This window comes from Hippopotamus amphibius, chromosome X (assembly GCF_030028045.1).
Source record: "Hippopotamus amphibius kiboko isolate mHipAmp2 chromosome X, mHipAmp2.hap2, whole genome shotgun sequence".
Classification (NCBI taxonomy): domain Eukaryota; kingdom Metazoa; phylum Chordata; class Mammalia; order Artiodactyla; family Hippopotamidae; genus Hippopotamus; species Hippopotamus amphibius.
In genome coordinates this window covers 17,336,929-17,364,254 of record NC_080203.1, presented here as the reverse complement: position 1 = coordinate 17,364,254, position 27,326 = coordinate 17,336,929, and the positions used below count along the sequence as shown (strand labels likewise).

Genomic DNA, 27,326 nt, shown 5'->3' with positions numbered 1-27,326 from the left:
TCAACCAACCATAGATTGTGTAGTACTGTAGTGTTTACTATTGAAAAAAAATCTGCGTATAAGTGCACCCACATAGTTCAAACCCTGTAATTCAAGGGTCAACTGTAATCACGATTTGATTTATATCTGATACTTATCTCCTCTTAAAAATATGAAAAACCATTATAGAGCTGTTTCTTAAAGAATTGTCTCACACTTCTAAAGCTGAATGCAAAGTAACACATGCTTTGTAATTTTGCAGTTGTTTCTGAAAATATAGCAATTCAGGAAACAACTACAGCTCTTTCACAACAAACAGATTTGATAACTCCATTCCAAGTTACTGGACTAAAACCACAAAAGACGGTATATTCTTCTACAGTGGTGTCTAAAAGCATGCCTGTATTTGCAACTGATTATATAACCAGATGGTACTCCAATATATCCCCACCTCTGGAAACAATGACTGCACCAATTATTTTAAAGACATCCATAGCTGAGACAGCTACATTTGCAGCAGACATTTTGTCTACTTCAGCAGCCATTGCTCTGTCTACCAAGAGTACCTCCATAGACCCTACTACGAATTCCATGAAAATAAGTAAATCCCCATCTTCAGAGACCATGGAGACAACAAAAATGGCTGAATCCATTGCTACTGAGACCTTTCATCCAAGAGTAGCTACCAATTTTCTGTACACATCTGGATCTACCAAGAATTCAATTGCATCCGAACCTCCAGTGACTGGATCTCAGTCGGCTGTTATGAGGACAGCGTCTTTATTCTCATCTATTGAGTCGACATCCATGTCTACAACATCTTGGCCCAAATACAAATCCACAGGTATTGGGGCATTCCCTATTTCCACAGCTAGCAAGGAGTTTCTAGCGTCTACAGCTGCTGGAAGTGTACCTCAGTCCACGGTGGACCAGACTTCAGCTACAACTACTCACATTGGGACTGCATCGGCACAGCCGCCTGAGTCTGTGCTCCTCTCTACATCTGCTCCAGTGGATTCTGTATTTTCTAGAAATCAGACAGCATCCATATTGGCAACAACTGATATGGAAATACCCTTTACAGTTTATTCAACTAGGTCTATTGAAATGACACCTGCACGAAGAACAGTTGAAACAGAACTGACATCTACAAATTTCCAGGATGTCTCTTCACCCAGAGTGGAAGACACAACATCTACCTCCGTGCCAACAGAGGCCTCTTCTATGACCCTTTCTTTCAGGACATCCTCTCCATTCACCAGAGCTCAGAGTATACAGACGGTTATTGATGCTGGGACTACACATACAGCCTTGACTCCTGGGATCACACTTGCACCTACAGTGGCTGAAACTATGCTTTCCCCTACACTCGCTGGGCCAGTATATACCCAGAATACACCCTCAGGTGGTGAAAACATGCTTCCTCTGATTTCCACTAGATCAGCTTCTACATCCAAGGCATCTGAGTCTGGTCCCACCTCAATAACTGATGAAGGTAACAATTTATCCTCCACCAATGAGGTCATTTGGACTTCCAGGCCAGAACAGACCCTGTTGACATTAGCATTCCATGGGAGTACTTCTAATACAGAACATTCACCCACGACTACTAATATTATCATCCAACCAGAAGCATCCAAAGAGAGTGAGGCCACCACCTCTGATATTACTACAGATAGATATACAACAGTTCTATCCAAATTGATATCTCCACGGTTTGCTAATTTCTCCACAGTTTCTGGAGCTATATCTGTAACCAAACTGCCTGAGTGTAAACTTACCACCTTGCTACTAAAGCCCACCCCTGTGCCCACAGTAGCAAGACATGATCTTTCAACACCAAAGGAGACAGTTGTTCCACCAGATAGAATATCTACCCTTGCTTACGTTGAACCAAATTTTTCTACTGAGGAGAGTGCTTCTGAGAACACACAAACAGAGACAAATGATACAATTGCATTTGGAGAGACAACAGCCCCTATTCCAGAGTCTGCAACAACACAAAGGTTCAGTGCTACTGTAACAAGGAAAGAAACAGCTTCCCATCATCTTAAGGGAAAATCAACTCTAGCAGCCACAACCGAGGTTTCTCCATTTGTGACAATACTGGAAGCAACAGATGAATCTGTTTCCCCCTTTCCTGATGTAGAGAAGCTGACTACCCAATTGGATAATACAACTGCAACTACTGAGGTGAGAGGAAGTTGGTTTTCTTCAAAATCGGTGAAAAACACACCTAACAGTTCACCTAATGGAACTACAGAAATCTTTAATTCCACCCACATCCACACAGCACATTGGACTTCAGAGACTCTACCTGAGGGGAGTCCAGCTCCATCTCCCACTTCTGGGAGCATACAGACATTTCCTGGACCCCTGGGTGCTTCCACCACAAGGCTACTGAAGACGGGTTTTGCTGCTATCCCTACACACAGGACAGCTATGTCCTTGCCTGCTGGTACCTTGCCTCCACAGCCTACCCATTCCTCAGTAACCCCTGTGCCTATTACCTATGTGTTCTCCCTGCCAGTTAATGTCTCTGCTGTCACCTCTGTGGTGGTGTCTGAGGAGACTAAGGTTACCATGCCTCGGCCTTCTACACTGGCCAGGGCTTTCTCCACATCTATGCCCTCAGCTGTCTCAACTCTGCCATCAGCTACAGTGACCACAGCATCGGTGCCGCCATTGGATGAGACCACTTCGACAACCAGCGGTACCATGCTTTCCCACAGAGACTCTATCCATACCACTTCAGAGGCCACAGGGATCTCTGTCAGGATGACACCCACGGCAGTTCCCTCTCTGACAGAAACTCCAGTCCGCTCATTGAGGCCTCCCACTTCTGTGGCAACTAAGGCTGAGACCACCCTTCTGTCCACCTCAGCTGACACAGTAACCCCTTCCAGACCCACTCTTGCCTGCTCTAAACCTCTCCCTGATAACACTCCTGCTGTGTCCTCCACTCACATAACCTCAACTATGTCTACAATATCAGCAACCCAACCCATAGCTCAAGTGGAGGAGACGTCTACCCGTGCTCTCAGCTTTCCATACACTTTCAGTGGTAGTGGAGATGTTGTTAGCTTGGCTACTGGCACCACAGAAACTTCTGTTGTTGATGACGCCATGCCATCACACACCTCTGCCAACAAGCTTATTGCTTCAGTATATGGTCACGTTTCTCCATCTTCCACACGTCTTGTAAACACACTGGTCCCCACCCTATTAGTGACTGACATTTCTACCTTATCTTATGACAAAGAGAAGATGACCACTTCCCTGGGAAAGACCCCTAGAACTCTGAAGGTGACAGAAATGTCCCCATCAAAGAATCCTTTTATTTCAGATTCTCACAGTGCTTCATCCTTGGAAATGACAGACACAGGATTTTCTGAGGCCACAAAAATTTCCAGTCACCAAACACATTCACTTTCAGAGACTCCATTTGTGACTTCACCTAATGAGAATTCAGCTTCATCTCCCACTTCTGGGAGCACACAGATTCCACCTACCTCGACCTCAAGTAACACGGTAGATGTTCACATTTCAGAAGTGTCTACCAGTCTTGGGAAAACAGCTCTCCCTTCACAAGCTCTGACAATTACCACACCTTTGTCTCCTGAAAGAGAGAGCACAAGTGCCCTCTCAGTATATACTCCCAGGACTGAGAAAAAGATAGTAAGCACCACCTCTGTGACTCACCCTTTCTCACACCACCAGGATACTTCATTTGTAGATACCCTAACTTCTGGGACAACCAGGATATCAAATCCTGTAAACAATAACACAACTCTTTCACACTTGCTTTCATCTAGGGCTCAACCTGTGGTGTCTTCAGTTGCCTCTCCTATTTCTGAAAGTACACAGACCTCCCCTGAGACCCCATCTCTTTCCACGCCTCGACTATCTAGTGCCAATTTTACGGCTATGTCTACTGACAGAATCACGACAGTCCTTTCTACTTCAAATGTACCTACAGCACTTCTTGGGAAAACCTCTATGGCAACGTCCATTCCCATCTACCAGATGTCTCCATGGCCAGTTAGTGCCACTGCCTTCACCTCCAAAATTGTTGCTGACACTCCCACGGTACTTATGACTGAATCTTCTAAAACAGCACATGCAGATTGTTTGAAAAGCCCCTCTGTAGCCTCTTCTGGGCCTGTGCCTGAGATGTCCTCAATGTCAGTTAATGACTCTGCTTTTCCATCTCCTGCTGTTTCTTCTGATGCTTCTGCAACAGGTGGATCATTCTATACTTTATTGTCTTCAGTCACCCCCAGGCCGTCTATGACCATGCAAACATCGACATTGGATGTCACACCTGTGACATATGCTGGGTCTACTTCAAAAAGCACAGTGGCTTCCTCTGCTTTCACAACTTCAGAAATAACTGAGGTGTCCTCTAGGATCATACCTACATCCTTTTCCTCCCCAACAGAGCCAACTTTTCCCTCTGTGAAGACCATTCCAACCACTATTATGGCTGGGATAGTGACTACATTCGTCAGCACCCCTGCCTCTCCTCTACCCAGTTCTAAGAACACTGAAGCTCTTTCTTCCATTCCGAAGACCACATTTTCACCATTGCTATCAACGAGCCGACAGTCATCACAAGGATATGAGGCCACCACTCTGGGCATATTCTCTGGGATTACTAATAGCTCTCCATCTACTGTAAGCAGTGGTAAAGTAACAGCTCTCACAAATACTTATCCCAGAACTGCCACCCCTGAGAGTGTACTTTCATCTACTCCTTCAGAAAATCTCCACACTTCCTTGAATATTCAGGTTTCCCCATCTTTGGCTGGCTTTAAGAGCACTCCTGGACTCACAAAATGTGTAAAAGCCACCACTTACCATTCTTCAAATACAGAAAAGAAGACTTCCTTGTCAGAAAGTACTTTAACATCCAAACTGACAAAAGGTGCCACATCTGCACATGCACCTGTTTCATATCCTCCCTGGATTCCATCCAGTACAGATCCACCCTCTTTGACATCATTTGTTTTTTCACCTCAAAGTACTGAAGCTGAGTTCTCTACTCCAAAGACTTCTCTTCCTCCTACATCCCAAATTGTTGAATTTCCAGTTCTGCGAACGAGAACCACTTCTAGTAACACCCAGCCTCTGCTTATGACTTCCGGGAACACACCCACAGCTGAAGATTCTCAACTTTCAACTTCTACCACTGCTCATGCATCTACACCCAACAAGGTGGAAACAGAGAGTCCTTCCCTTGTTCCAGAGTCTTTGTCAACATTCACAGCCACTCAGACTGGTCTTGTATCTGGAGGTGTAATGGCAATGTCATCAATTTCCACAACAGGAATTCTTCCTACCTCGGGGATGTCTGAGAGCCCTTCATTATCAATATCTTCAAGATCTATCCCTACTACTTTGGCTGACATTAAGCACACATTTGAGAAGACAACTACATCTGTAACTCCTGGGACCACACTCCCATCCAATCCTTCTGGTGCTGCTTCAGAATCTATAATTTCGAAGGCTGCAACTTCACCCATGCTGACTCGGATCTTACCTAGTCTCCCTTCGGGTTCACCTCTGGCAACTATATTCAATACTCCTCACATTTTATTTTCCTCTCCAGTAGAGGTGTCAAAATCCACATTCCTGACTTCTGACATGACACCAACACTCCCATTCACTAACTTTACAACACGACCCTTTGCTGGTGTAAGTGCCATACTCACTAAAACCACCCCTTCACCTACAGTGGGCAGTATCACTACTGGCTTCCCAAGTTCTTTCCCTATGTCTATAAAAATCACAGATGACAGTACCTACATTTCCAAATCCCCTGAAGCATTTTCCAGAATCGCCTTGACTGCCAACTCCAGAACTGTGTCTCAAGCTCCATCCTTTAGCAGAATGAGTAAATCACCTCCTACAACTGACCACACCCTGTCTATTGGTGCCATGCTTCTATCTAGCCCTACAACAACATCTGCATGGAGCAGAATCCCAGCTGCATCAGCATCCCCTACGTTAGTTCTTCCTAAGTTCACACAGGACTCCCTTCTAAATATAGCCACCACTACATCCACTGCTACTGGAGCCCCATTTCCACTCATATCCACTGGAGTAACACATCCTTCTACAGCAACTGTGTCTTCACTACCCTCTTCCTCTTTTGAAGCAATCTGGCTGGACTCCACACCTTCCTTTTTATCTATGGAAACTTCGACTTCATCTATTGCCGTTAAGTCCGAAGGTATGTTCTGCAATATATGTGGCATAACAGACTGTATGCACAATGGGACATGTGTTCTCCAAGGGAGTCAGTTCTCTAAGGCAGAAAGGGAAAAAGAAGGGTACAGGTATATTTCTCATCTCCTACAGACAGTGGCTACAGTGGGCATCTTGTACAAACACAGAATTCTCTAGCCATCTTGCTTACCTTTGCTTTTTTGAAATATAATGCAAATGTATCTTTCTTCTCAGTATGACATTTCTAAGCCTCCTTTCCAACCATTTTGTTCCCGATGCTCTGACTCTGACTCTGCCAATGTGAACATGGATTAGGAACCTCACTCCCTTCCCTATGAGAGGATTATATGGCCTTAGGTCCCCGTGTTGACCACATACCAGAAGACACCAGAAGATATTCTAGCTTGCCCTTTTTTTTTTAGAAAAAATATTTATTTACTTATTTATTTGGCTGCGCTGCATCTTAGTTGCGGCATGAGGGCTCTAGTTCCCTGACTAGGGATCAAACCCGGCCCCCTCCCCTCCCCTCCCCTCCCCTCCCCTCCCCACATTGGGAGCGCAGAGTCTTAACCACTGGACTACCAGGGACGTTCCCTAGCTTGCCCTTTTTGAATTCCTTTTATGCAGGTTTCAGTCTTCTCCAGTCCCTACCTCCAGTTGGCTTCCAATGCTTATCATCCGTAGCCAGGGAGTATTTGGCTTCCACATCATTCAAATATTGGATGTTCCTTCAACTTTTATAGATAGATAGATGATAGATAGATAGATAATTTTTTGGCCACACCATGCAGCAGGCAGAACTTCCCCAACCAGGGATCAAACCCATGCCCCCTGCAGTGGAAATGAGGAGTCTTAACCACTGGACCACCAGGGAAATCCATTTTCTCAACTTTTAATATTCTAAAATTGCAATTTGATAGTACACACAAAAGAAACAAGGAAATAAAGAGAAAAGCCTGAAGCGTGAAGAAGGGCACAGGAAAAAATAGATATTTTCTCAGTGCAAATGAACTTGTGAGATAATGTTCAGCTTGGCCGTTAAAAGGATTGGAAATCTGTTGGCCAATGAAAACTAGGATTTGGGGGATTTGCAGAATGTCCATCAATTGTGCAGAAATCAAGGAACAGCCCAAATAATTAAAGCAAAAATGCAATAGTACGCGTACATCCTGGTTTGCTTTTGTATATGGAGCTGAAAGTACTGGTTCTTGACCTTGGAGTTAAACTAAGGAAAGTTAGAGAATGCGACTTCATTGTTTGGTTTCTTTAAATTAAAGAGCAGTTGTGACCAGATTTACAGAAGTTAAATTTCTTGAACTAAATGAGTGAAATTAATCTCCTTATTTTTAATTACAGTTTCCTTCTACAATATTGAAATGATCTTTTCTGTCTTTGACGAAGAGCCAAGGATCCCTATTAGCAGTGTCGTAAAAGAATTTGCAAAAAATTGGGTAAATGATCTTTCACATATTTATGCTACATATAAAATATGTGAAAAAATATGACTGAGTAGATTAAAACTAGGCTTCACTTTTTTCTACCCATAATACATTTCATAGCAAATTGATTTTGATTTTTTTTTTTTGGCTGCAAATTTATCCACTCTGTAATCAACACCATGAAGAAGTTTGCGGTCTCTTTTTCATAGCCCCAATGCTGAAAGCTTTTATGGGTGTTATTATTTTAATTGGTTTAGAACTGTACATTTCCCTCCACTGACAGGAATTCTGGGTCTTTGTCAAATTTCCCTATTTGGGGAACCTAGGAGAGCCGTGATAACATAGTGTATGCCATTGTACTTAAATAGTTTTGTTTTCTGCATTTTCATTTCTTCTCTCTTTTACACAAGAAATGTTTTATTTATCCTTACATTTTTCTGATAATAAGAGTAATAGCCACTCTCTATAAAAAATTCAGAGAGTGAAACCTGAAACCCAGAAATTAAATGCCCTCCCTAATATCATTTCTTGTATTAACTCCTCTTAACAGTTTGAACTATTATCTTTCAGATTTTTCTATACATATAATAACAGTGATGCATGTATGTTCTTTTACAAAAGTAATCGGAATCATATGAATTAAACCAATTCTGTAACTTGCTTTCTTTTCACTTAAGCATGTATCTTTGAGCACATTTGTGCTGGTAAATACAGATCTCCCTCATATACTTTAACAGGATTTCAAATGCAGGCATCCTTTGTTGGACATTTAGGTTGTTTCTATTTTTTTTTCCTCTATTTGGAAACAATGCTGACATTAAAACCCTTGGATTAAATTTGGGGGCACTTCAGTATTTCTATAGGATAAATTCCTAGAACTGGAATTGCTGGATCAAAGGACATGAATATTTCACATTTTAATAGCTATCATTAAGTGGCCTTCCAGATAGGTGATACCAACTTGCATCCCCACCAATAATAAATGATGATGTCTGTGTCCCCTCTCTTCACATTAGCATTTATTTTCAAGTATATATGACATGATTATAAATGCTTGAAAATGGGTGGGTATATTCATCCACCAGGGCTGCCATAACAAAATATGATGCACTAGGTGGTTTAAATGACAGACTTTTTTTTTCTGTTTAACTGAGGTTTAGTTGACTTATGACACTGTGTCAGTTTCGGTATACAGCAAAGCAATTCAGTTATGTATACATTATTTTACAGATATTTTTACAGACATTTATTTTCTTACAGTTCTGGAGGTTGGAAGTCCAAGATCAAGGTGCTGGTAGGGTTGGTTTCTGGTGAGGCTTCTCTCCTTGGCTTATAGATGGCCACCTTCTCACTATGTCCTCACACATGGCCTTTTCTGTGTGTGTGCATGCAGAGAAAGCGAGATCTCTGGTGTCTCTTCCTCTTCTTATAAGGACACTAGTCCTATTGGATTAGGGCTCCACCCTTATGACCTCATTTACCCTTAATTACCTCCTTAAAGGCCCTATTTCCAAATACAGTCACATTAGGGGATTAGAGCTTCAACAAGAATTTTGGCGGGGGTGGGGGGACGACACTTCATCCCATAGCAATAGGTAAAATGTTAATTGAAAAGTTGAGTGGAGCAGATGGAAACGTTGAACCAACTGAAATAATGAATGCAGCTTAATGATCACATCATCTCAGGTAACTTTGGTGGGTTAAGAAAGAGGAGCAGGAACACTAAAACGGATATGTTTTATCTTTTACAGTTGACTTCTATATTTCAGGACAGTGAATTTGTTCTTGCTAATCTGGCTGTTCAAATTAAAAGCAGGTATGTGAGTGTCATCTACTGTGCATCTGTTTCTATCCCGAGGGGATTTCCTTTGTTTTTGTCTGAGATTTTAGAGACTGCTGCATTTTGAGTTGCATCTTCCCTTCTGGGTATAAGTTCTCTTTGGAATGAGAAAGAAGTGTGTATGATTACTGTAGGATAGAAAGCCAATGGGAGAACAAAACAGAAGAAAGTAAATAGGGGAAACAGTGGAATTGGACTCAGTTACCCTTAATACCCCTTTTAGCTTTAAAATGCTATGATCTGTGACTTAGGAAAAAAAATCATGTCTTAAAGGGATGAAAGGCTAGGGATGGCCATTGCATGAGGATTTATAAGGCCTTTTATTTTTAAATAATGCACTTGCAGGAATTAGAAATTCCAAGGGAACTTGAAATGTTTGAAGTGAGGAATGCTGGCTAGCTCAAGACTTGCCTGGGGCACAGATTTGGAGAGGTGATTGCAGTGAAGTTGGCAGGCACTGAGTAGTATTCAGAAGACCATGACAAAGGCAACTGGTCATCTGAGAAATTTTCTCTGCTCTTGCCCTGCACGTATACTAGTCCTCTGTTAAAGGAACATCCAGAAGAATCCATGTGAAAAATAAGCATGGTTCTGGTACACCATGGTAAGCTGCTCTTTTAAAAAATTGAATGTGACTGCCTGTCTTCCATACACTGGGATTTCGGTTTCTTTTGCACATTCAGACATAAATGGGTTCAGGAAGGTTCAGGGAAAGTAATGGAAGTAAATCCATGATAGGTTTTTAAAAGAAAATTGGAAATGTCTGGTGTATACAACATTCTTTTAAAGAAATGTGTCTATGATTTTTCTTTATTACCAGGGTAATATGTGATCATTGTAAAATCTTAGAGCTTTACAGAAATGTATAGCATGGATAGCAAACATCTCCAGAAACCTGCCTTTTCCCATCTACTTTAAGAACTCTGGTTAACAGCATATTTTATATATTTTTCTGGATTTCTTGCCATGTGTTTACTAAGAGAATGGGATCCCACTCTACATACTGTTTTACAACTTTCTTTTCTTGCTTTAAAATACATCATGTACATCCTTTCAGGCCAATACATACAGATTTAGCTTATTCATTTTAATGAATGCATAGAATTCTTTTGTACAGGTGTGCCGTGGTATATTTATCCAATTACCTAGTGATGGACTTTTCAGTTACTTCCACCCTTGTATATATATTTTATACACCCATGCTGGTACTATTATGGGATAGATTTCTAGAAGTGGGATTGCTGAGTCAAAGGCTTACCACCATTTTGGTATGCAAATAATGACCCAACTCTTTTAAAGTGTCTCTTTGGAGGTCTAGTATTATTAGAATTCCAAGCTGTGGGATGCTACTGTTCTGCCTCAGAGTTGTCTTTCTCCTGAACTTGTTTCCTCACATATTTGGTACTACATTTCATTTTTTTATAATTTTTTGATGATTTTGGTACAGAGACACTACTGAGGAAGAAATAATCATGGACCGAACATTTGTAAGTAATTTTTCAAAACAAATCTACTTGTAAGTCATCCTATACCTGATTAGATATAGGTAAATAGTGCCTCCATTCAAGTGTATATTATCACACAAGGTTCAGTTGTGATAAACGAGGGTCAAATTACATTACTTTCTTTGGGATCTGCACAAGAAGCCATGAAGAAAACCATCTTCTGCTTTCTGAACTGTCCATGTGGTAGTTTTTTGAGGCACACTTTGGGGGCTATGGTAGTATGGAATGATTTGAGGATTGTAAATGATAAATGGAATTTCTTGATTGTAGACATCTGGCAAAAAAGCCTGGTTTTTCCAAGAGTGATGCAATTGTTTGCAAAACAGGCATTCACGTAATAAATCCACTCTTTATTTGTATAGATTTCAAGTCAGAGAGTGACAAAGCTATCTCCCATCATCTGTTCCAGTCCCTCAAAGCTTTACAATGTTAGGTTCTGAAAGAATTAGTATGCACCCAGGTTTTAAGGTATTTAAATCTGAGATAAATATTTTGACTATGCAAAATAGAGTCAAGCCTGCAGTGCATTCCAAATTATCTGCCATCATTTAACATACTTTCTGTAAATACCTGAGTCAGAATTGAAAAATTGAATACAGTATAGATAACATGAAATAACTAAAATTCCTCTTAACTAATAGGTGTAAAAACCTTTTGCTGATAATGTGGTCCCCAGAGTCAGGCTGCCTGGATTAGAATCCTTGCTTTTGCACTTCCTGACTGTGAGACCTTGGGCAACTTAATTAAACTCCCTATGCCTCAGTTTCCTCATCTGTAAAATGGGGATAATAATATTACTATTCCTCACAGGGCTGTTGTAAAAATGGAATGGATAACTTACATACAGTGCTCAGCACAGGACATGGAGCACAGTGAAATCTTGGTAGTGTTTAATATTATCATCACCATGTGTGGATACAAATCCTAAAGGTTTTGATTCTGCTCCCAGTGCTGTAACTCATCAGCTGTGGGATACTGGGCAGATCATTTAAGTTCTGTGAGACTAGGAAATGGGGTGACCATCCCTGCATTACCCACCCTATGGTGTTGGTGTCAGGACTAGATGCATTGATGTTTTTGCGGGTGATTTGTACTCATAGATGGCAATAGGTTACATAAACGTAAAGTACAATCACGATTGTGGTTGTTAACGATAAGCCCTGTAGTCAATTGTGACGTTTGTTTAAAGATTTCAGTGACTATGTACCTTTCTTTTGTGTTATTTGAAACAGAGAGAAGGGCAAGGAATGGCTACAATTTCCCATGTACCATACAGGTAGGAGCTGAGTTTTTCATAGCTGGTACATTTAGTTCTGATTTTCCTTCCATTTAATTCTGTATGTGTAGCCTGTTGGTCAGAGTTGTCAGAAGGAGATCAAAGTACCTGGTGGTTATTTTACAGATGCTGTAATTGAGCTCCTGCCTTCACGAAATAAGTTGTTTTGGTTGGTCATGGCACGGCCTAGCAGCCTGCCTGTTGCCTCTTTGTAGTGAAGAGAAAATGAGGTCCAAAGTGGTCATAATTTGGAGATAGGGCAATTAAGTGTTTGTTGTCATCAAAAAAGTGCACGAGATACTGAGCAGGGAAATTGAAAAACAACGTGGAAAGCAGCCTCGGTCCTATTCAGACTCGTGGTCCAGCTCCTTCTGGAGCACTGGCTATTGTTGGTCTGCTTGATGCAACCCAAGAAGGACGTATAGCCTTAGAAGGCTCATAAAAAAGTCATTAAAATGTTCAGAGTGCTAAGGGTAGAGGGTCTGCCTCTCCTAAGAGGAGAGGTTTAAAGAAGAAGAGTCCTCTTCAGACTGAGAAGATGAAAGCTGAGAAGAGATAGGCTACCAGTGGAATGGGTAGGATAAACAGGGACTTCACCAAATATGGATCAGTCGGAGGCAGGGCATGGCTTAGATTGGACATAAAGAGAAATTTTAGGTAAACACAGGTGCATCTGACTTTAAAGAGCTGATAGGAAATATAGGAAATAAGTTCTTCCAAAAGATGTACCTACAAATGGAAATGGAGAAAAGGCATAGGAAAGTGTGTGAATCTGAAATGTGCTCTGTAATAGGGGAGTAGAGGAATTTAGAATATTTGAGGACCTCGCTACAGAGGGTGAAGTTAAGAACAGCCCTAATGTTTCACAACATATCTTTTAGCGGACAGAATATTCCGAAATGAAATATCAGGTCTTTGTGACCTTGGCTAAGGCTCAGTTCCTTCATCTGTAGAATGGGGATAATAGTAGCACTACCTGATAAGGTTCTTGTGAGGATAACATGAATTAAAACATGCAGAACAAGAGCTCTACAAATGTTGGCTACTATTATTATCCTCATTATTATTCTATTATAGAAATAGACCTTCTGCAGAACACAGCTTTATAGACTAATTGAGCATGTGCCTATTTGCCTTATTGAGGTAATGATGAGTAAATTGGAGACCAGAAGGGTAAAAGGTTTTCTCTGAAGTAATAAATCCTGAGTACTCCATCTTCTCTATTAATTATCACAAACTCCTGGAAATCACATGGCTAGTCAATTTCAACCTAATGCAAATGTTGCTAACTGTTATTTTGAAAATGGGTTTTGAGTTGTTTGTTTTGGATGTGAGAAAATTTATTCAATGACTTCAAAATGCTGTCTTCCATCAATTCTTAAGATTTGCCACTCAATAGCTGTAAAATTCTTGATATTTATGGACTACTTAAGTCATCTGCACAGAATTTCAGCACCGCAGGCCAAGTTGCACTCTGTGGCCATAACTGCAACATCTTTCTTTTCTGCTGTGTTTTAGCTGTGCTTGTCAGGTCATCATAAAGGCCAACTCTTCTTTAGCGACCACCAAACTGATTAGCAGGATCAAAAGTAAAATACATGGCAACCTTACGCATGGAAACTTCACACAAGACCAATTGATGTTACTAGTAAAGTCTGAATACGTTGCAGTGAAAAAACTAGGTAATTTGCTGGGGGGGTGGTATTTCCATATGCATTCACTCCCTTTGTTATAAAGCTCCAAATGCATACATAGTAAGTGATTCTGCCTTCAGATGGGGAGAGAAACTGTCTTCAAGTTCCTTTCCACATCCTTAGTGCTCATCTTGCCCTGGCAAACTTTCTACCTGGAAGAGCTTGTAAAAAACGCATGCCAGATTACCAGAGACCATCGATTCGCTCTGGATATTAGCAGCTGCCAGTTCATCAATGGAGTGGGAGGACTGTTTCTCTTGCTTCAATACTCAGAAAGGGAGAGGAAGGCATCTTACATCCTCACTCAGAGAGGAAACTGGGATGGCTGGACAAGGCTGGTGGGCCGGCTTCTCCGGCCACCCTGATTTCTGGAATCAGGGTCACAAACCTAGTGGGTGGTCAGAAAAAACTGGGACCTTGGGAATTCCCTGGCGGTCCAGTGGTTAGGACTGTGCGCTCTCACTGATGAGGGCCTAGGTTCGATCCCTGGTCGGGGAGCTAAGATCCTGCAAGCTGTGTGGCACTGCCAAACAAAATAAAACAAGAAAACAAAACAAAACAAAAAAACAACAAAAAACTCCTGGGACCTTACCACATAAGCTTAGGTCAGGACACATCTCCCTTAACGTGACAACACTTGGCAGCAAAACCTTGCCCTCAGCATTAACATCAGAACAGAGCGCCCTGGTCTATACTACTGATGACAAATGCACTGTTTACCAAAACCAAATCCACCCCAGAGTCCATTAAGAAGGGAGGCGCCACCAGGAAGAGAAGCCAGCCTTTAGTTTCCTGTCACTCGGCCTCAGACTATTAACAACTGCCCTCCAAAGGAGGGCAATCAGCAGGTGGGAACTTTCGATTTTAACTCTACATCTCTTTGTGTGGCTTGATTTTTTTTTCAATACGTATGTGTCATTTTAATAAAACCAAAGCAGAAAAACTGTCCCATCAAGTGGGAGTTTTAATGCAAAGGACCAAATGTCTACTTGGGAGCCTTATATATAAAAAAAAAAAGACTCCATTTAATGTTATTTTCAGCCTGGCTTAAATTGCCTGGTAGAAAAGTTTCCCCTTTTATTTGCTGATGTTTATATGCAGGGTAATAACGATGGGTGGTAATGGATGTTCATGAAACTTTTAAGTGCCTTTTGCCCTTTCAAATGTGCATACATTTTCTCTGCAGAGCCTGGAAAGTGCCAAGCCGAAGAAACAGCCTCTAAATACAAAGGGACGTATAAGTGGCTCTTAACCAACCCTATGGAGACAGCCCAAACTAGATGCATAAAAAATGAGGATGAAAGCGCTACTAGAATCTGGTATGTACCGGCCAAATTCTAATTGCAATTTCAGATACACAAAGATCTGCTTAATTGGGAGCATGTTTCCACGTCATTTGTCTGAGCGTGCCCACCTCCCTTTCTTCCTTTCACCTTGTAGACCTACTTAAGCATACACATGCCACATAATAACATTCCAGAAAACATTTCAAGAAGACAAAAGAGAAAAAAAAAGCACCCATAATCCCACCACCTGAACACGGCTGTTTTTAGGTGGTCATATGTTTCCAAGTAGCCTTTCACTGTATGCCTTTTAAATTTTGTGTAGTGGTATTCACCGTCCTTATAGCAATAATGCCATTTGCCATTTCACTCAATGGTTTATCAAACATTTCCCATGCTTTACATTCATCTCCTTAATGACCTTTTCAAAAACCTGCCTCAGAAGCTATCTCGTTGATGGGCCACTGTAATTTACTAAATCACTCGTCTATTGTTGACTTTAACATTTTCCTTTTTAAAATCATCAGCCCCTCTTTCCTTACTCTCTGCTACTCGGTTTATGCCATTAACTTAAATGGGCAGACCAGAGGGGCAGCAGGTTTTGACAAAAGCTTAAAAGCTCTCTTTCAGAAGGTGACATCTTAGACTGGGTCCTACCTCTTTCTCCATACATCTAATCACTTAGCAAGTCATGCAGCTTTTATGGTCACAATCAGAGCTCACCTCTACCCTTTCCTTCCCAACCCCACTGCCACTCCCTGGATGCCTACTAGTAGAGCAGTCTCCTTGCCTTCTAATTTCCCACTACCCCCCCCCCCCAGCTACACGCCACCAGCGTGATTTTCCTAAACTATGGCTGTCATCATGCCAGTCTCCCACTCCAGCTCCATATTGCCTCAAGAATGAAGTCCAAACCCCTAAATAAAGTGCTCAAGATGCGCAGGCTCTTTCCTTACCACGCACTCCAGCCAAAAAGGGCCATGGCCATTCTGGACTTGCATCTCTTTCTCTGCTGGTGCTATTTGCCCTGCTTGGTTGGGGGGTTTGGGGGGCACTTTCTCCATCTCTGTCCTTTTAGCACCCAGCTCGGCTCAAAAGTTGCAAGTAAGTTCTCCTTGCTTGGTGGTTCAGTAGATTCAGTTGTGTTTATACACTTTTTCCATCTCATACCTTGCCTTATAAATGTAGTTACATTTACAGTCTCAAAGGACCAAGTTACAAACTCTTCAAGGGACTAGCCCCTGCCCTGTTTGTCTGTAGTACCTACTACCAGTCCTAGAACACAGAAGGTTCTTGACAAATGTGTTAGCTGATTTGAAGTGAACTGGCTTGAATTGGATGGGGCATTGTGGAGGGTGGATGATGAGGGCCAATGAGTCACAGAGGGTGCTGTATGAACTGCCTTGAGCAAATTAATATGCTGAAATAGAGATCGCAATTCTAACAGGAATTTCCTCTTAAAATGAGGGTAAGAGGCAAAAGTGAGGGTAGCAGTCATGTCCAGAGGGGCAAAAATCTCTGCCCTGACTCTCGGTCCAATGGACATGGCCCTGCCCCAACTCAGGCTCTCTTGCCTGTTTATACCTCCTGCATGGGGACCCTAGATTCATTTGATCCCCAAGAGCAAGGTTTTCTTCACTGTACAAACACTGGGCTCCCACCTTTGCTAGCTCAGCCAGGAGGCCGGGAGTGGGCAAAGGGGAGGCATGCCAAAGACACACCACGTTCTTTCATCATTCGCTTTCAAACTATTCTGGCCTCATCTTCCAACCATGAAGCTTTTTGTTCTCCTCTCCTCTCTTTCAGCTCAATCAGTATCAACACAGGCAAATCTCACTGGGAAAAACCAAAGTTTAAACAATGCAAATTGCTTCAAGCGCTTCCTAATAAGATTGTGGATCTTGCTAATATTACAATAAGTGACGGTAAGACTGTTCTGTACACATCAGAGAAATAATGGAACCTCAGTTAGTTTGTCGACTTGACCTGAGACCAGAGAGAGTACAGGCAAACCTCCCATAGGAAAATCTACCTGACAACAATTCAATTTCAGAAATGAGGTAGTTACGTTGGTGGAAGTGGGAGTGGAGCATGAGAAGTCAGAACTGTCAGTGTTTTTTGTTTTATAATGCTTTTTATTTTATAATTTTTTGCTAGTTATTTTTTGTTTTATTTTAATTTTTCAGTTTTAATAGATAATACTTCATATGGTTCAATAGTGAAAGAATAAAAAAGGTATGCAGTAAAACCTCTCTCTACCACTGCTAACCCCAGCCATTCATTTAGTATCCACAGAGATATCTATGCATCTATAAGGAAATGTGTGTGTGTGTCTGTGTTCTGTGTGTACGTATACTCTTCCTCCCTTTTTATATGAAAAGTGGAGCGTGCTATACATGCTGTTCTGCACCTTGCTTTTTTCTCTTAACAACATATTGCAGAAATTATCATATTAGTATCTGAAGAGCTTCCTCATTCTTTTTTTTCACTGCATTGTATTAACTGCATGAATATGCCACAACCGATTTCTTTAACCTGTTGTTTATGGATGGGCATTTAACTTGATAGTTACACTTTGTTTTTTAAAAACTGCTGTAATGAGTATCATGTGTGGGTCATTTTGTGCAAGTATGGTATGCTTGAAGCATAAAATCCTAAAAGTAGAATTGTTGGGTCAATCATACTTTTTTTATTAATTAATTAATTTATTGGCTGCGTTAGGTCTTCGTTGCTGCACACAGGCTTTCTCTAGTTGCAGCGAGCGGGGGCTACTCTTTTTTGCTGTGCATGGGCTCCTCATTGCCGTGGCTTCTCTTGTTGCAGAACATGGGCTCTAGGCGCGTGGGCTTCAATAGTTGCAGCACATGGGCTCAATAGTTGTGGCTCACGGGCTCTAGAGCACAGGCTCAATAGTTGTGGTGCACAGGCTTAGTTGCTCTGCGGCATGTGGAATCTTCCTAGAGGAGGGCTCGAACTCGTGTCCCCTGCGTTGGCAGGCGGATTCTTAACCACTGCGCCACCTAGGAAGTCTTTTATTTTTTTCTTTTAGTATTTTTTAATTGAAGTATAGGTTAATTTACAATGTGTTAGTTTCAAATGTACAGTAAAATGATTCAGTTATACACATGTGTGTGCATATATATATATGTTCTTTTTCAGGTTCTTTTCCATTACACATTATTACAAGATATTGAGTACAGTTCCTTGTGCTGTACAGTGTGACCTTGTTGTTTATCTATTGTATATACAGTAGTTTGTATCTGTTAATCCCAGACTCCTGATTTATTCCTCCTCCCCCTTCCCCTTAGGTAACCATAAGTTTGTTTTCTATGTCCAAGTCTCTTTCTGTTTTGTAAGTAAGTTCATTTGTGTCATATTTTAGATTCCACACATGTGGTATTTCATACGGTATTCATCTTTGTCTGACTTACTTCACTCAGTATGACAACCTCTAGGTCCATCCATGTTGCTGCAAATTTCTTTCTTTCATTCTTTTTTATGGCTGAGTAATATTCTATTGTATATATATACACATCGTATCTTCTTTATCCATTCATCTGTTGATGTGCTTTTAGGTTGCTTCCATGTCTTGGTATTGTAAATAGTGCTGCTATGAACATTGGGGTGCATGTATCTTTTCAAATCAATCATACTTTTGATGGTATCAAAATGCTCTCTGCAATTCTTGCACCAACTTATACTCCCACTTGCAAAGTGTGAAAGTGCCTGTTTCAGAGCATCTTCAAATCACGCAGCATGTTATCAGATTTTTGGATCTTTGGTGATTTGATAAGTATAAGTTAATCTCAATGTAGTTAGAATTTTTTATGAAGATACTGACATATCATAAAATTCAGCCATGTAATGTGTACAAGTCAGTGTTTTTTACTATGTTCACTAGATTGTGCAACCATCACCACTAATTCTAGAACATTTTAATCACTCCTAAAAGAAACCCCATACATGTCAGCAGTCACTCTAAATTACCTCCTCCTGCCAGGCCCTGGAAACCTCCAATCTACTATCTTTCTTCTTTTAATTTTATTTTATTGTAGTAAGAGCACTTTATGTGAGGTCTACCTTCTTGACAATTTTTAAAATGTGCAATACGTTAGAATTGACTGTAGGTACAATGTTGTACAGCAGATCTCTAGAACTTGTTCATCTTGCTTAACTGAAAGTTTATGCCTTTGATTAGTAACTCCCCATTTCCTCTCCTTTAACCCCTGGTAACCACCATTTTACTCTGTGCTTCTGTGAGTTTGACTATTTTGGATTCCACATATAAGTGAGATCATGCAGTATTTGTCTTTCTAAGTCTAACTTATTTCACTTAGCTTAATGCCCTCCAGTTTCATCCATGTTGTTGCAAATGGCAAGATTTCCTTCTTTTTTAAGGCTGAATAATATTCCATTATGTATGTATGTATGTATGTATGTATGTATACATATATGTATAATAAAATTTTATTTATTCAATTATCTCTCTACAGACTCAGGTTATTTTCAAATGTTGGCTATTGTGAATAATGATGCAATGAACATGGGAGTGCAGATATCTCTTTGAGAAAATGATTTTATTTCCTTTGGATATATACCCACAAATGAGATTCCTGGATTGTATGGTAGTTCTATTTTTTTAAATAAATTTGTTTATTTATTTATTTTTATTTATTGGCTGCGTTGGGTCTTCGTTTTTGTGCGCAGGCTTTCTATAGTTGTGGAGAGCTGGGGCTACTCTTTGTTGCAGTGCGCAGGCTTCTCATTGCAGTGGCTTCTCTTGTTGCGGAGCACAGGCTCTAGGTTCATGGGCTTCAGTAGTTGCAGTGTGTGGGCTCATTAGTTGTGGCTCACAGGCTCTAGAGCACAGGCTCAGTAGTTGTGGCGCATGGGCTTAGTTGCTCCACGGCATGTTGGATCTTCCCCGACCAGGGATCAAACCCGTGTCCCCTGCATTGGCAGGTGGATTCTTAACCACTGTGCTACCAGGGAAGCCTGGTAGTTCTATTGTTAATTTTTATTATTTTCCACAATGGCTGCACCAATTTGCATTCACATCAACAGTGTACAAGGGCACACTTTTCTCCACATCCTTGCCAATACTTGTTATCTATTGATTTCTGATGCTTGCTATCCTGACAGTTACGAAATGATATCTCATTATGGTTTTGATTTGCATTTCCTTGATGATTACTGATGTTGAGCACCTTTTCATATGCTATTGGCCTTTTGTGTATCTTCTGAGAAATGTCTGTTCAAGTTCTTAGCCTTTTTTAGATTGGTTTGTGTGGATTGTTTTTTTGTTTGTTTGTTTGTTTTCTTTTTCTTTTTCTTTTTTTTTGCTGTTGAGTGGTAGGAGTTCTTTGTATATTTTGGAAATTAACTCCTTATCAGATATATGGTTTGCAAATATTTTCTCCCATTCTGTAGGTTGTCTTTTCACTCTGTTGATTATTTACTTTGCTGTTAAAAGCTTTTTGTTTGATATAGTCCAATTTGTTTATTTTTGGTTTTGTCACCTGTGCTTTTGGTGTCATATCCATGAAATCATTGCCAAGATCAATATCATGAAGCTTTTCCCTTATGTTTTCTTCTGAGAGTTTTAGAGTTTCAGGTCTTACATTTAAGTCTTAAATCCACTTTGAGTCGATTTCTGTGTATGGTGTAATATAAGGATCCATTTTCATTCTTTTGTGTGTGGATATCCAGTTTTCCTATCTGTTGAAGAGACTCTCCTCTTCTCACTGTGTGTTCTTGGCATCCTTGTTGGACATCAGCTGATGTGTGGATTTATTTATGAGCTCTCTATTTTGTTCCATTGGTCTATATGTCTGTATACCAACATCATACTGTTTTGATTACTGTAGCTTTGTAATATATTTTGACATCAAGGATTGTGATGCCTTTATTCTACTTTCTTAAGGTTGATTTGGCTGTTCAGGGTTTTTTGTGGTTCCATATGAATTTTATTTTATTTTTTAAAAAACATTTTTAATTAATTAATTAATTTTATTTTTAGTGGCAGCTTTGGATCTTCATTGCTGCTCACGGGCTTCCTCTTGCTGTGGCAAGTGGGGGCTACTCTTCATTGTGATGCACCAGCTTCTCATTGCAGTAGCTTCTCTTGTGGAGCATGGGCTCTAGGCATGTGGGCTTCAGTAGTTGTGGCTCTCGGGCTCTAGAGCACAGGCTCAGTAGTTGTGGCACACAGGCTTAGTTGCTCCATGGCATGGGGGATCTTCCTGGACCAGGGATCAAACCTGTGTCCCCTGCATTGGCAGGCAGATTCTTAACCACTGTGCCACAAGGGAAGTCCCCCCATATGAATTTTAGAATTGCTTTATCTATATCTGTAAAAAATGCTATTGGTTATACCAGTTTGGTGAAGTCTGTTTCCCCTGCAGTGTACATCCTTTAATGCTGCTCCTTAGAAGATGCAGCCTTGGGGATGTACACATTTTCCTTGACCACCAGGGATTACTATGGTTCTAGCTGAGTTCTCTCTTTTTCTCAGATTTCCTCACTAAGCTTCTGGTTGGTCTGCTTCTATTGCTATCACACATAGATGTTAGCATCCTAATTGATAACTTATTGCTTTGTTGTTTTTGACAAAACCCTAGGGTATAAATTGTGCCACAGTTTGATGCAATTAAAGTCTGTCCCCTTGTCAGGGGAAGAGTATTACCAGTCTTTGAGGCTTTCTCCTACCCTCTTTTGCAAAATATCTGTCTTATGGGGCAGGAGCTCAGGAGTGGCGGTGGTGGTGGTGAAGATGCCCTTCACCAGGTACTTCACTAGGGTCTTCCCTATGGAGCAGGAGCTGTGTGTGTGCTTGGGCAGAAGGGGGACTTATTGCTGACACTCAGCTGCTGCCACTGCCCAGTATGGATCTTCCACAGCCCAGAATTGGAAAGGTGGGAACTGCTAGCGTTCACTTGCCGTCAAATCCACTCAGGTTAGTTCTTCCACACCAGGGACCTGGGGGAGATGGTAAATGCCACTTGGCTGCCTAGCCTAGTGAAACAATTCCTCTGCAAGACAGAGCTGTGGGGGGATGGGTACAGTTCCTAGGTCAAATGCCATGGCCTCCCACTGCACTTAACATGTTTCTGTAGATTTTATTGAATAAATGCTTCTCAATCTGTTGTAAGATCTCCCATCAATCTCCAGAAACTTTGAATGATTGTCTGCTAAATTTGACCAGCACAATAGATCTCTCTCGGTGAACTCTTCCCCAAGCTTATCCTTACAGCACCACCCTGAAAGTCCTGCCTCTCCTTATCTGTGTTTTTTAAGTATGCATAAAGGTTTTCCTCACAGATTTTCAGTTTATACACACTTTGTCAGCCATAGCTCTACTGCATAAAGTGGGTTCTTCCCATCATGAAGAGTTGGAAATTGAGATGCAGGCATTCCAGTGCCCTGCAAAAGAGCCAGGGAAGAGCCTTGAGGCAGTGAACTTCTGAGTCTTGTCCTTTTGCAGAAGATGTAAATTCAAGGAATATATAGAAGAATTAGAAAAGCAAGCACAGCTCTGATGATTTCTAGATCTGTAATCATGAGTCAGGGCAAGAGGGAGTGTTGGCAGCTTGAAGTGAGTAGGCAGCAAGATAGAGAGGTCTGTATTTCCTGTTGGCCTCCCTCCTTCTGAGTGACACATTTTGCTTAGACATGCTAATAGAGTTTTCTCTGTGGAAAAAAAAGTTAATAAACAACCATAACAACAACAAAAGCATTGCATTGGGTTGGGATTTTTAGAAAATTAACTGTCAGAAGTCACTTTATTAAAAAAATCTGTAGAGAAACAGAACAGTTGGAGGGTGGCTGTAATGTATATAACTGAAAAATAAACTATCAAATTTATTAGCTTCGGAGAAATCCTTCTTTTCTCCTTGTAAGGTAGGAGCTTAATGAAAAATGCATTCACGTTAAAATAATTTTTCTTTAGCTTTCAATCTTGCTGACAAGTATGAGATATCTTGGTTGGAGAAAACTCATTAGTTCCCCATTTAAATCCTCAATTCACATAACTCCTTAATATCACAGTTAGAAAAGTTTCCCTTATTTCAAAGTTCTATAGATTCTTTGTTGTGCTCATTTTTTATTACCTCCATGATATTGAGGATGCATCACACTCTGAAGCTGGCTAGAACTTTTCACAAAACTATCTCCTGTCTGTGTTCATCCCACCACCTGGGCAGGAGAGTGTGTGATTGAGCAAGAACAATGTAATTCACAGGATGTCAGGGAGAAGGCCTGCAAAGTACAGCTGTTCCAACCCCCAACACCATGGAGAAAAAGGGACAAAGGCACAGATGCTGTAGTAGGATGTGGTATTGAAGAACACTAGCTTTTGAATTAAGCAGGCCTGGATTAAAATCTAGGTTAGAACCACTGTGTCAATTTTTTTCTTTTTTTAAAGATCTTTTTTTTGATATGGGCCATTTTTGAAGTCTTTATTGAATTTGTTACAATGTTGCTTTTGTTTTATGTTTTGGTTTTTTGGCTGCCAGGCATGTGGGATCTTAGCTCCTTGACCAGGGAGCTAACCTGCACCCCCTGCATTGGAAGGCAAATTCTTAACTGCTGGACTGCCAGGGAAGTCCCTTAGTTTCTTAATCTGTATACAGGGGATAATATTACTACCCACCACATACAGTTATTGTGATGATTAGATGAAAAAAATATATGTGTAATGCTCTGCTATGGTATCTTGTGTCCAAAGCTGCCACCATCAATTCATTCCCTCCTTGTCAACTGGGAGTTGAATTGAGGCTGGCTTGTGACTGCTTAGCCTAATAGAATTGGGCAGTAGTGATACTATCCCAGTTATGGGACTAACTTTTAAGAAGACTGGAAGCTTCTGCTTCCTTTTTCTTGGTACAGTCTCATTTGGGATTCCTCCTCTCAGAAACCAGACACCATGCTATAAGTACCCCAAACAGTTGTGTGCTGGAAAATGTTTAACAGTCAGCTCTACAGAAAAAAGGTAATAATTTTTAGCACATGCTGATTTCCTTGATGTAATACTCCTTCCAAACTACAACATATAGCACTGAATATAAAGTTGGTAAGCGATACATGAATACAGTAGATATAAACAATCACAAGAGAATAGATTATGAAAATGCAGTACAATAATTAGCAAGTGTTGGGTTCTGAGTACCACCATTATTTTTAATATAATTTATTGTAAGTTTATATAATTTAACTTTTAATAAAGGCTCACAAAATTCCTGAAAGTGTAACAGTTGGTTCTCAAGTGTTGATACAGGCTGGCTCCAATACACTGTAAGCTGGATCCAGTGTACCACTGAGCCTAAGCCAGTGGGAGAGGCCATGTGTAGTAAAGAGCCTCAACTGACTCAAGGGACCCCCAAATGACAACAGCCCCAACGGACCAGTCCATGGCAGCATCAACTGCCAGCCACATGAGGGATCCATCTTGGACTTCCAGCCCAATCCCTTCAGATGACTCCAGTCCCAGCTGCCATCTGACTGCGCTGATGAAAGACTCCAAATGAGAAGTGCTCAGCTGAGGTTAACAACACAGAGAACCATGAGAGATAACAATAAATTGTTGTCTTAAGTCATTAAATTTTGGGGTTGTTTGTTATGCAGTAGTAGATAACTGGAATACTGGCTTATAGAAATTGTTCAATAAATAACAGATGTTATTGTTGTTGTTGTTGTTGTTGTTTTGGCTTCAGTGGCATGTGGGATCTTAGTTCCTCCACCAGGGATTGAAGCCATGCCTCCTGCAGTGGAAGTATGGAGTCTTAATCACTGGACCACCAGGGAAGTCCCAGATGTTATTGTTTTGATTCTTGTAATTACTGGCGGATTAATTTTAACTATTTCAAGCAATGGAGATTATTTATTCTACAGCTAATAAGGGAAGACTCCTTTTATTGCTTTTGCTTGGGGACTTAGAACTTTTACATAAGTGTAATTTTTCCTGAATTTATTTAAAAACCATACAACTCCTGATGAAAAGTCAGTAATTACTTTCCACAATATAGTTAGTCTCCCATTGGCCTGTTGTTTACTTTCATTATGCCACAGCAGGGACTGCATAAAGTGAAGTCACATCACTGAAACCCAAATAATAATGACCCAGGTAGGCAGCTCTGGCTATTGCATTTACAACAAAGCCTGAACAATTTAATAAGAGCAGTAGAAAGATCTGTGAATGAGCATGCTCTATTTTTCTTCCACCCCTAGTCTTACTGTTTTCCCAGTTTCTTTAACTGACCAGAAGATAGATGTAACAGGGACAAACTATTAATTTAGAAGTAATTTTAACTTATTGAATCATCTCTCTTCCTTCTATCTCAGAGAGAACTCTATTTGCTGCTTCAGTTCCTACCTAAGCCACAGTTGGGCAGATTGGGGTAATGGATAAGGAGGGAAAATTGAGAGGATCTCAGTTAAGACTGCTTAATTTACATTGACAAGGACAGAGAGTTGTTTGTAAGGAGAGAGAGAGAAAAACAGAGAGAGAGAATAAAGCCAAAAATGAGAGGAAAAGGGGAGCAAGAAAAAAAATAGCCTGTGTGGGCTATGTTGGGGACAAAGTTTTGATGGGCTTGGGGTAGGAGAGAGAGATTTGGGGAGGTGCTGCCAACTGTGGAGGACATTGAAAGAGGGGGAGAATCAGAGAGATAAAGAGTTGGTTATTTGTAATGTAATTTGGGTTAAGTGAGTTATGAGTGTAATCTTTCTGAAATTTTCCTCAGTAGATTGTATTTTTCAATTATTTTCCATTATATTTTGGTTACTGGACTTGAATGTGAGTGTTTTAAGCTGGGAGAGCACCACAAGGGAGCCCAGCTTTACACGGGTTATATTGAACTAAAATCTAATTTTGCCTAGTTTTGTATTTGTTTAATGAAGCGCTTTAACAGTGGGTGGTGATCCAAACAAAAACTATTTTAAAAAAGCATTTATGAAACATAAGGACATTTGAACACTGACTGAATATTTGATGATGTTGAGTATTATTGTTAACTTTTAAAAGAAATGATACTGGTATTATGGTTTTGACAAACAAAGGTCCTTTGTTTTAGAGATGCATACTGAAGTATTCATGGATGAGATGATATGATGTCTGGGAGGTGTTTTAAAATAATCTGGGGTTGGGGGAAGGTAGGTGGGATTGTAGATAAAATAAGATTAGCTCTTCATTGACACTTGTTGAAGCTAGGTGATTCATGAGGTACATGGGTATTCTTTATACTATTCTTTCAGCTTTTGTGCATATTTAAAAATTTCCATCATAAAAGTGAAGAAAAAAGTGGGTGAGTTAATATCTATTGTTCTTACTCTCTAGAAAAATCTAAGTTGCTTTTTGTTGTTATGTGGTCCATATTTGCTTTTCTTCTGCGTGTTGCTGGTTCTTGACAAAATAACATAATCACCATCCTTGATTATGAAAACATAGACTGAGTGTCATATTTGAGTACAAGTGGGATCTACTTAACTCAATCCAATACTCAAAAGTCTTAACTTAATTAGAATCTAATTGCAAGATAATCTTTAGTGACAAGAAAGGTTTCCCTGGGGGAGTATTTAAAAAAGGATTTAATGAATAAAAATTTGACTTTCGTGCTACTTTCTGGGACTCCATAGATTGCAGAAATTGAGGTCCAGTGTTTCCTTTTGTAAATTTTATTAACTTGGTATATATTTCCATTTCACTGCCTTTACTTTTTTTTTTTTTTGCCTTTACTTTTTAAAGGGAAAGAAGCAGAACAGCATGGCCCAAAGCTAGGCAATGCAGGTTTTACGTTTCAATTTTCTTTCCCCAGAGAATGCAGATGATGTTGCAGAGCACATTTTAAATTTAATCAATGAATCAACTATTCTGGATGAAGAAGAAACAAAGATTATTGTTTCAAAAGTGTCCGATATTTCACAATGTGATGAGATAAGTATGAACCTAACCCAGACTATATTACAAATAATCAGTGCTGCTTTGGGAAAGCAAAACAATTCAGCATCTGGTCTGCATGAAGTAAGCAATGAGTAAGTACTAATACTTTGCTAAAATAAGTTATTTCAAAATATTTAAAATATA

General features: G+C 40.4%; 1 protein-coding gene across 1 annotated transcript in view; it reads left to right on the top strand.

Annotated features, from left to right (window-relative positions):
• Positions 1 to 27,326, top strand: part of ADGRG4 (adhesion G protein-coupled receptor G4) — an 81,935-nt gene that overhangs the window by 15,448 nt on the left and 39,161 nt on the right. The window contains exons 2-10 of the mRNA XM_057717558.1: positions 242 to 6,214; positions 7,567 to 7,661; positions 9,401 to 9,465; positions 10,937 to 10,983; positions 12,225 to 12,270; positions 13,789 to 13,952; positions 15,151 to 15,283; positions 17,054 to 17,172; positions 27,058 to 27,274. Of these exons, the coding sequence (XP_057573541.1) occupies positions 242 to 6,214; positions 7,567 to 7,661; positions 9,401 to 9,465; positions 10,937 to 10,983; positions 12,225 to 12,270; positions 13,789 to 13,952; positions 15,151 to 15,283; positions 17,054 to 17,172; positions 27,058 to 27,274 (6,859 nt within the window). The remainder of the gene's footprint in view (positions 1 to 241; positions 6,215 to 7,566; positions 7,662 to 9,400; positions 9,466 to 10,936; positions 10,984 to 12,224; positions 12,271 to 13,788; positions 13,953 to 15,150; positions 15,284 to 17,053; positions 17,173 to 27,057; positions 27,275 to 27,326) is intronic.